Source organism: Impatiens glandulifera, chromosome 8 (assembly GCF_907164915.1).
Source record: "Impatiens glandulifera chromosome 8, dImpGla2.1, whole genome shotgun sequence".
Classification (NCBI taxonomy): Eukaryota; Viridiplantae; Streptophyta; class Magnoliopsida; order Ericales; family Balsaminaceae; genus Impatiens; species Impatiens glandulifera.
The window spans coordinates 28,609,927-28,620,997 of NC_061869.1; the positions used below are offsets into that span (position 1 = coordinate 28,609,927).

General features: G+C 43.8%; 1 protein-coding gene across 1 annotated transcript; it reads right to left on the reverse strand.

Moving 5' to 3' along the window:
• Positions 1-724: 724 nt before the first annotated feature.
• On the reverse strand, positions 725-2,083 carry LOC124913242 (calponin homology domain-containing protein DDB_G0272472-like). Its single transcript, XM_047453837.1, has one exon. The coding sequence runs from the start codon at positions 2,081-2,083 to the stop codon at positions 725-727; it is 1,359 nt and encodes a 452-aa protein (XP_047309793.1).
• Between the last annotated feature and the right edge of the window lie 8,988 nt (positions 2,084-11,071).

The following is an 11,071-nucleotide window of genomic DNA, read 5'->3' on the forward strand; positions in this document are numbered from 1 at the left end:
TTTCTGCAGCCTACAGACTTTCCTCAGACTTGTATGAATATGGAAGTGTTCAATCTGTTCCTTTGGTATCATTCTCAACAGATACCCGAATTGTCTTCTTGTACTGGTCGGTCATTCGACTTAACCGGATGGCTTCCGGTACGAGTGATGTAACCGGACTTCTTCCGGTTATTCATCTGTCTTGTGGCTGATCGGCTGTTTGATGATTCCGGTTTTAAGCTTTGGCCGATCCTTTCTTTGTGCGGTCATGTTCCAAGTATTCTTGGTCGGTTTAGTAGCTTGACCGACTAGTTTTCTTAGCCGGTTCTTTTGTTTGTCCGGTTCCTTGTTCCTGCATGGAAGATTTATTTAAGTTAGGTTTATTTGAACCGGTCTGATTTTATCTAACAATTTCTCCCTTTTTGATTATTTTATTTAAGATTATCAAAACAATGTAAGTTTGCAAACGTAGGCCGGTTCTTTCTTTGACCGGATTTTTGAAAATGACTTGGGAGAAAAATTTTGAGAAAAATTTTGAGAAAATTTTTGAGAAAATTTTTGAAAAAGTCTTATCTTTTATCTTATCAATTTCTCCCTTTTTGATTATTTTATTTAAAATTATCAAAACAATGTAGAAATGCAAAAGATAGCCGGTGTCCAAAAATAACTTTATATATAGATAACCGAAAATAGACAATAATATATATGAACATTAAGATAGGCATAGTTAAGAGAAGGAGAGCCCCTATTCCGAGTCCGAGAAGTCATAGCAGGCTATCAGATTCTTGTTCCGCTTTTTCTTCGCTGGTTGCGGTTGACTAGTCGGTTCGGAGACTCGTTGTTTTGTGGGCCGCCGATGTAGGTGCACTTCAGCTTCTTCTTCGATGTAAGTGGCCTGATCCGGTATACTCTCGATAACCGTGTCAGTTACCACATTTAGCAGGTCGGCCATTTGAGTTTTCTTCGAATGTTCTCTTTTTCGTTTCGCCGGTATCGAAGAAGTAGCGGTTTCCTTCTTCTTTTTGTTAGCGGTTGCATAGCCTTCTAGCCTCTGACTTTCCCTTTCCAACCGAGCAGCATCCTTCGCAGCTTGAGCGGCAGCCTTCTTTGCAAGTCCCGGGAACTTAGCTTCTGCCCTTCGAATTCGCTCGGCCTCTTCTTCCTCGGTAAGTTGCGATGGTCGCGGTTCCTCCTTCTCTTTTCTTGCTTCATCGTCCAGCGCATCCTGGACCTTCTTAGCCGCTCGAGCATCAGCCTCTACAGCCGCGGCATCCGCATTCATCTTGGCTTGGAGCAGTTCGGCAACTTGTGCGGAAAGCGCCTTGAGTTCGTCCTCGAGACCGACATTCTTCTTCTCAAGTTCGGAGACTCGTCCGAGTGTTGTGCCGACCAGGTCGTTAGCAACCTCCGTCAATCGTTGATCGGTCTCTCTTTCAAGCCGGGCAAAGTTCTCTTTTATCTCGGAGGTCGTATCCTCCAAAATTACGGTTCGCTTTAAGTGTTTGCTGCGCAGAATCGCTTCTTCCCGTTGATCTTCATCGATTTCTAAGAACCGTTCTTCCGTTCTTTCCAAAAGTTGCCTTGTAGTGTTGGCGAATTTGAGTGCCGAGCAAACGGTTCTTTGGAATTTCTCCTTCAAAGGGAAAACCTTGGAGTCTTCAAAATCTTGAAAGCGGCTCTCAACCCATTCTTTTGTGACGGCCGGTTCGGAGACTTCCGGTTCAGAGCTATCCGGTTGTTTGAGTGGAGATTGCCCGGTGAGAGGAGGGTCCGTCCTTTCATCGGAATCCTCTGTTGCCGGATTCTCCCTTGGAGGTGTCGGACAGTGAGCAGGATTCGTATCGATCCGGGGAGCTGTATAGACCGGTATTTCCCTTTGACCGTACATTGCCTCCAGCCGCTCAATTTCTTGAATAAGGTCGCCTTTGGCATTTTCAAGCCTTTCCAACACCAGCGGTGTTAAGGTGTCCTCCGATCCCACCTCTTCGAACTTCGCCGTAATCTTCCAGATGCGTATGATTAGCTTCCGTAGTTGTGCTCGCGCTTTTAAGAGGTAGGTTCGGTTTAGTACCTCTTCAACGGTATCGGATTTAGTGAGATCCATGACCACGTCCTCCACTTCCTTCAGTCTTTGGAAGCATTCCTCGTCGGTGTAGCCCGGTAGGATGTGCCTATACCGTTTACCGAACCGGTGCTCGTGCCATTCCTGGTAAATTTCCTCAATGTTACCGGCTCACTGTTCAGTGACTTTTAGGAGTTTGAGCGCTATCCTATCGGCCTCTGCCTCTTCGTCCTCCTCCTCCTCATCGTCACCGTTTCCTTCACCGCTTCTTCACCGCCTTTGGTGATCTCAGGGTTTACGTCAGGACCGGCATTATTGGGACTTTGGCCCGAATGCTCTTCTTCGTTGCCCGATCTTTCGTCATCGGTCTTTTCTTATTCGGATCTTTCAGAGCTGGAGGCCGACTCTTCATCCTCCGTTGGCGTTGGCAGTTCCGAGAAGACTATTTTCTCTTTTCCTTTGCTCTCGGCCTTTCTTTCGCCGGGGCCGCTTTCTTGCCGACTTTCTTCTTTCGGCCACCTTTGGAACCGGGGGCCGGCTGCTTCCTTTCCAGGAATTGTTTGGACCGTATCAGGCTTCTTGAGGAGATGGTGACGCCGGGACCGATGTTGAGATTATGGTGAAGGAAGATTTTACCTAGAGGAACGGCGTATCCCATGACCGGTTTGAGTCCGGTTTCACCATTTCCATTAAATTGTGGAGCACTGCCTTTGCCCAGTTAACCTTTGTTCCCTCTATCAGGCCGACCAGCATCTTGATTTTGTCCTTGGTTAGGCTGCTGTAGTTTCCTCCCTTGCTAGAATCGCCCTTGCGAAGATATCACAAATTGGAATATACTCTGGTTTCAACGTTGATTTGCTACCGGATACTTTTATCGGCTCCTTAGTCGCCGAGAGTATCTGGCAAGCTGCCTCAAAGGTTTTAATCTCTATGTCTGTCGTTGCATCCTGGCCGGCTGTTGGAAGGCGCAGGTTCTTTGCCACCGATGCCTCGGTGAGCTTTATTTTAGTACCGCATACAGTTGCGGTGATCTTATTGTCAGAGATGGTTGCGGTATTGAAAAATTCCGTAACCGCATCCTTATATAGAACATGAGGACCGCCAAGAAAATATTCTAGACCGGCTTTGGCTACCCGGTCAATAACCTCCCTTGCCGCAGACGTGCCTTTCTGTCGGATTTCCTCGAAATCCACCTGAGTCAAGTGCTTAAACAAGGCCGAATCGCGCCCCATCTTAGAGAGTTTGAGAAAGTTTGAGGAATAACCGCTTCAGAGAGTTTGAGAGCTTAGAGAGAGAAAGTAGTTTCGCGTGAGAATGAAATAGAATGGCCGAGAGTCCCTTTTATAGGTGCGGTTTGGAAGCCCAACCGTCCAATCAATATTGGGCGGGAGTTTTCCCTCCAAGTTGAAAGGGCGGCAAACCATGGGCGGGAGTGAAAAGGCGCCAATCCGTGGGTGGTAAACCAGGGGGCGGGAGTTTTGGGCGGGAAATTTCCCTCCAAAAGTTTTGCTTTCGCCATTGATGACGCAACCCTCTTTTGAGACCGATTGATGCACCGGTTTTCTAGAGTTAACCAGATATTTTGAGTAAGCAGAGTTTTGCAAACTTTTGATTTTAAGCGATTTTCCTTTGTGACCGGATAATGGCGCGGTTATAATTTGAAGAAGTTAGTCGGATACTTAGATAGATATTCAAGGTATTTAGAAGACCCGGTCATTTAAGCTGAAATGAAATTTTATTCAAGAGACAATACAGAAAGAGAACCGAAAGATAGTTCGGTGCGAAAAATATGCATTCAAAATGTAAAAACCATTTTGGAGAACTTCTCTTCCACCGCATCCACATCAAGGATGTTCAAAGGAGATGCCGGTGTACCTGGTCCAAACTCTGGCCGGTATTTGAGATTCAGCTTACTTATGTGAGGTGCATAGTCGAGACCTTTCTTGGTCAGCACCATGTTCTTCAGGTTTTGAAAGATGACCGCTGACCAATTGATGGTCGTTTTGCTGAAGATATGAGTCATCATGTTGTAAGTATTCTTTGAGTACCGCTGATTTGGGGACTGACAGAGAATTGACCGAGTCACAATCTCAAGAAGGAGTTGAGCATTACGACCGAGGCGGGTTTTTAACCCATAGTTTTCCACTGGATCAAGGGTTCCAGAGAAGAGTAGTGCATAATAGAATGCATCAATTCCCTCCAGAGTTGGGAAATCAGAGAATCCTTCCGTGGGTAGGTTGAGTAGGGAGGCAAATTCGGCTTCATCAAGCCAGAAGGTGTGGTCCCTTACCGTAGAGACAATGTAGTTGCCCCTGATGCAGGAACTTCTGAAGAATGCTTTGACATCCTCAATCAATATGGGACCGGATTCTTCGAGGAAGGTTCGAAGGCCGGTATCAATAAGGGATTCAAACATGGTTTTCTTTGCATGATTTCCGTCCCATTCTTCCATACAAGAGTTGAAATTGACACTCAAAAAGTTTCCTAGGGTTCTGCTCGACATGTTTCTAAACTTTGATAGTAGAGAGAGAGAGAGTTTATGATTCGAGGTGTGTTGATTTCATGAGGAGAGCTCTCCTTTTATAGAGCCGGTTTTGGAGGGAAAATGTTTGCATTGAAAGACAGTTTTGTCTCTTTAGAAAAGAGAATCTTTATATTTTCAAGGTCATTGGGAAGAGTGTGCTTTTTGACTATTTTCGGTTCTCGAGGTAGGTATTAGTTGAGAAGGAACCAAGTTAGTTGGGTATTGATTACTTGTGTTAGTTGGGAGTTACCTCATTAATTAAAGATCCCATTTTCATTAATGCACTAACATAATGAAGAGTAATCAGAAGAGACCGAGGGAATCATAGATAAAAACCGATGACAAACAAAAGAAAAGCCGTAGTGATCAGAACGATGTTGGATAAAGATACACCCGGTACATGCAGCAAAACGACCGGGTGCAGGAAGGAGTGACTCAGTGTGCGTGGGAGTTGACGACACCGGTAGGGTTGTTACGGCGGTTCCTTCTCCTCCAAGCCCTCTCAAACCGCTCATAGAAAGAGTCGGTTATCTCTTTGGTCAGCACTTGGGCTTGGTTCAGACCTTCTCCGGGACAGGTCGGAACACCAAGCTCCACAAGAGGGCAGCTTAGTTGGGGGATGAAGCCGATTGATCGGATACCAACCATCCAGATGAGGACGTCAAACAGCACCCTGGACCAGTTCACCGGTGTACCGGTGATTATAGCCGCCATCATGTTGAAAGTCGAGTTGCAGTAGGTATTTGTGACATCTCTCCCGAAGATGCTCCTACCGATCACATCATTGAGAAGCTGATATTCAGCTCTCAAGTGTGATTTTGTGCCGTGATCTTCAACCGGTTCGTCAGACCGTGCGAGGGTGAGGGAGATCTCGGCCTTTATGTTGGCCGGAACATCGAGATTTGTCAACCCTTGCTTTGGCAGGCTAAAGCACCGTGCAAAGTCTCTTTCGGTGAAATCAAAGACGATACCTCCCACTTTAGATTGTATGTGAGTTTCAAAGTGGGGGGTCCCCCTGAATACCCTGGCGTGATAGAAAAACTCTAGTATTGATTCAGGATAAATTGTGTGTTTGTCGTCCAGGAAGTACCGAAGACCGGTATCTTTCAGGGATTTGATCATCTTATACACCTCATAGTGCTCTGTGCTTGAACAGGATTGAAAATCAACCTGAAGGATGTTGGGGAACTGAGACATTTTTGCCTTAGTGAGAGAATGATCTTTTGTCTTGTGAGTGTTTTGGTGAATGTTCGCCTCACTTAAATACTAGTTTGAGGAATATCCTATTGTCCAGGTATTTCATGAGATGATATCTATTAACTGCGGGATAAGAGGTATTGCATGAAATAGGTATGTTTGCAGTATAGGGTGTTGGTCATAGACCTGGACTGTGAAAGATATCAACAGATCTTGACGTCTTTTTAGGTGCGACCAGTTTACATTGAAAGGGCAATGTTTCAGAACAGATATCTTTAAACACTGATAATTATTCCACTTCTGTTTGGGAATTCAAATAATCTAGGATAACCTGCTTCCAAACCGGTCAGTCATCAGTTGTTCATCCCGATGCGGTTATTTGGTGCATGCACCAAGTAGCCGGTCGGTTTACTCTATCTGATGAGCTGGACGGTTCTTCCATAGGTATCTTGAAAATTTGAAGTCCAACAGTTTAGGAGGAACTACCGGTTTTATCTGTCCGAACCGGTTTCCCTTTAAGCATCCTCAGGAAGGATCTGACTAATGTCGGTTAAACCGAGAGTAAGTCTGAATTGAGAGAACTTAGCTTCCTGTAGAGGCTTCGTGAAGATATCGGCTACTTGTTGGTCAGTCGATACGTATTCCAGCCGGATATGCTTCAGCGTGACATGTTCCCTGATGAAGTGGTGCCTTATGTCAATATGCTTGGTCCTAGAGTGGAGAACCGGATTGTAAGTTATTGCTATGGCACTCGTGTTGTCACAGAAAATCGGAGACTCTTCGGCTGTGATGCCGAAGTCCTTCAGCTGTTGTTGGATCCAAAGTAATTGTGAACAGCAGCTTCCGGCCGCCAGGTATTCAGCTTCTGCAGTGGTTGTGGCCACCGATGTCTGTTTCTTGCTATGCCATGAAACAAGCCGGTCACCTAAGAACTAACATGTTCCACTGGTGCTTTTTCTGTCGATCTTACAGCCTGCATAGTCTGCATCTGAGTAACTCGTTAGATTAAAGGACGAGTCCTTTGGATACCACAGACCGACATCAGGTGTGCCCTTTAGATACTTCAGTATCCTCTTTGCGGCTGTGTAGTGGGATTGTTTTGGATTTTCTTGGAATCTTCCACACACACCGACTGCAAAACAGAATGTCCGGTCTACTCGCTGTCAAGTATAGGAGAGAACCGATCATGCCCCGGTATGCAATCTGGTCTACCGATTGGCCCTCATCATCCCTGTCTAATTTAATCGATGAGCTCATTGGAGTAGCCGCCGAGGAGCAAGTGTCCATCCCGAACTTCTTTAATAGCTCCTTGGTGTACTTAGGTTGGCTAATGAATGTTCCTTCTTTGAGTTGCTTAACCTGAAGACCTAGGAAGAAACTTAATTCTCCTATCATACTCATTTCAAACTTGTCAGTCATCATTTTTGAGAATTTATCACATAGCTTAGGATCGGTGGAACCGAAAATGATATCATCTACATAGATTTGAACAAGTAGGATATGTTCATTCTTTTCAAATTTAAACAACGTTTTATCCACCGAACCGATGGTGAAATCATGTTGTAATAGAAACGCGGTTAGTGTATCATACCAGGCTCTAGGTGCTTGCTTTAGACGGTATAAAGCTTTATTTAACCGGTATACATGGTTTGGAAATGCAGCGCTTTTGAAACCGGGTGGTTGTTCAACATGCACTTCTTCACGTAGGTCACCGTTCAGAAATGCACTTTTAACATCCAATTTAACCTTAAAGTTTTTGAAAGCAGCAAAGGCTAGAAAAATCCTAATGGCTTCAATCCTAGCTACAGGGGCAAATGATTCTTCAAAATCAATGCCTTCTTCCTGTTTGTAACCTTGAGCCACTAATCTTGCTTTGTTCCTCGTGACCAAACCGTCCTCATTGAGTTTGTTTCTAAATACCCATCTTGTTCCTATGACCGATTGATCTTTCGGTCTAAGGACTAGGTACCAGACTTTACTACTCTCGAACTGGTTTAGCTCTTCTTGCATTCCCAAGATCCAATCCGGATCTGACAATGCTTCATCTATTCTTTTCGGTTCAATCTGGGATATAAAAGCGGAATTAAAGTATCCTTCCAGAAGTTGACCCCTAGTTCGAACAGGTTCTGCAGGGTCACCTATGATTTGCTCAGGAGGATGTTTACTGTTTCTTCTGAGGTTCAGTTCAGGGATGTCTACCAAATTACCGTTTACTTTATCAAGGCTAGACATGTCAGTAGGCTGAACGAGATTGTCAGACCGACCGAGTTCCTCGGATTGGACCGAAGTGTCAGCTTCCTGTTGTGGAACGGCTTGATCCGGCTGGGTTTCAATATTACCCATTTGGTCATGGACAAACCGCCTGAAGACCGGAGTCTCATCTTCACTATCAGAATGGATATTGTTGTTTTCCAATCTGTTGTGTAGATCAAAGCATGATGTAGTATTACTTTCAACCGATTCATCGAAAACAACGTGAATTGTTTCCTCCATGGTTGAGGTTCTATTATTATACACTCTATATGCCTTACTTACTGCTGAATAACCTAGCATGATCCCGGTATCGGTTTTTGCATCAAAAGCAGTGAGTTGGGTTTTACCATTTATATGTATATAACACTTACAACCGAAAATCTTGAGGTACTTAAGTTTGGGAACCCTGTTGAAATAAACCTCATAAGGTGTTTTGTTGTGAAACTTGTTTATTAAAGACCGGTTTTGTGTATAACATGCAGTGTTGATAGCCTCAGCCCAAAATTTCTGAGCAATGCCGGAATCGTCTATCATGGACCGTGCGACTTCCTTGAGAGTCCGGTTTCTTCTCTCGGCCAGGCCATTTTATTGAGGAGTCCTAGCACTAGACAACTCGTGTCTAATGCCGGATTCATCAAGATATGCGGTTAATTTACTATTGGTAAATTCGGTACCTCGATCACTTCGAATGCTATTAATGCGAGTTGATTTTTCATTTTGCAGGCGTTTAAGGAGTGTAATCAGGTTTGATACGGTTTCACGTTTAGATGGTAGAAATATTACCCATGTAAATCTAGAATAATCATCAATAACCACCATGGTGTAAAGCATACCTCCTAGGCTAACAACTTGAATCGGTCCAAATAAATCCATGTGAAGAAGATCTAAACATTGGCTAGATTGTATATTTCCTTTACTCTTAAAGTTGACCTAGTTTGTTTACCCATTTGACATGCTGAGCAGACCTTATCCTAATTAAATACTATATCAGGAATGCCTTCAACTAGCTTTTTACCACGAATGTAGTTTAAAGTTTTCATGTTTAGATGGTTTAGTCTCTTATGCCACAACCAGGTTTGATCAGTCTTAGCTATCATGCATATAGGATATTCTACTTTAGTTTTCCAGTCTACCTTGTAGATATTACCTATCCTATTTCCGGTTAGTAGTACAATACCTTGAGAGTTCTTAACTAAGCATGCATGTTTAAGAAATTCTACCGTGTATCCAGCATCACACATATGACTAATGCTAAGCAGGTTAAAACGTATGTTTTCAACTAAGAGTACATTATCAATAGTTAGGTTACCATGGACAATCTTACCCTTTCCCACAGTTCTACCTTTTGAATTGTCACCAAAAGTGATGAAAGCACCGGTTTCTATTCTGATATCGGTTAGCAAATAGCTGTTTCCGGTCATGTGCCTGGAGCAATCGCTGTCCAAGAACCATTCAGAGTTTCCTAGCCGTTTCTTTAGATCCTGCAAAATATTCATATTTACAACTGTTTGGTACCCACATTTACTTGGGTCCACATGCGATTAGTCCCTTGGGTATCCAAACCTTGACAAACCGGACAGTCTTCTTTGCTAGGGTTTTAACCGTCCTTTTGGCACTCGGTCTTGTGTATCTTGGTTTTTCTACGAAGGTATTAAATGGTGGTGATCTTCGGTGTGGTGAACTTTGGTTTGACCTACGCGGTTCAGGAAAAGCTTTCATATATTTGAGGATTTCGGCTTTTCTTTTCACAGGGTCAAGCCACTTCTCAGAGTCGGTTGGACTAACATAGTTGTATTTTAGCTTTTCTTCCCTATAGTATGCGGTCAACTCTTCTTCAGCGGTCCAGGAGCTTTTAAGGAATCTTATAAGGGGAAGGTTACCTCTTGTAAACCTTACTTTCTCTACGGGTTTTTGGTCTTTGGAGCTATCCTCCGTGTATCCTAGGCCAGATTTGCAACGAGGATGTCTATAATGACTACACATTTTCTTTACTATATCACTAGATCTCTTATATGCATCTATCTTATATTGAAGTCGGGCATTTTCTTCCTCGGTTAATTCTCTAGTCGGTTCACTAGACTGTTCGGTCTGAGGATCTAACTCGGTTTCTAAGATAGGGGTGTCATCAGGTTTTATGACCTCTGGTTCGGTTATAATAGGTACCTCTGGTTCTTTCGGAATGGGTACTATGGGATCGGTTCTAATGTTGAGGTGCTTAGGTAGCATGGCTAGTAGGTTCCTATACTCTTCTACCATGTCATTCAATGCATTATATAACTCATCTTTAGTAAATTCTTCGCAAGGAGAGTCGAATACCTGTTCCTCGTTTGCCATGAGACATGTGAGTTCATCATCACTGTCACTGTGAGCCCATAAGCTTCCTCCATCATCGGCTATCAGTGCTTTCGGTACCTCACTTCCTTCACCAGTTTGTTGATAATTATTTCGGTTATTTTGGTAATCTGGTTTCTGGGTATCCCTCCTCGGTTTCCTGCAATCCCACTTAAAATGTCCCAAACAGTTGCAGTTATAACACCTTACATTGGATTTATCACCATAGTAGTTGTTTGTCGGTTGGCTTCTTTTCATGAACCTTCCAAACTTCTGTGCAAGCATCGCCATGGCATCCTCGGTGAACTGTTCGGCGGTTCTGATCGGTACAGGTGCAGGGGCCGGTGCAGGTGCAGGTGCAAGTGCAACCGGTTCTGTAGATGTGATTAGTGCTCTGGTTGATGTTGAGGCCGAGACTTCTTTTTCAGTCCTAGATCTTATTTCGAACTCATATGCCTTAAGATCTTCGAATACATCATATAGTTTCATCTTACGTAGGCTCTTTGATTCCCTCATTACCATTGTTTTTATGTCCCAAGCACTTGGAAGAGATCTCAAAGCTTTCATAATGACCTCTTTGTTGTCATACCTCTTGCCAAGAGTTGCTAGCTCATCTAACACACCAGTTAACCGGTCACTGTACTCCTTCATAGTTTCTCCTGGTTTCATTTTGATGCTTTCAAACTTCTGTGTAGCCACCATTATCTTGTTTTCTTTTGTTCTTT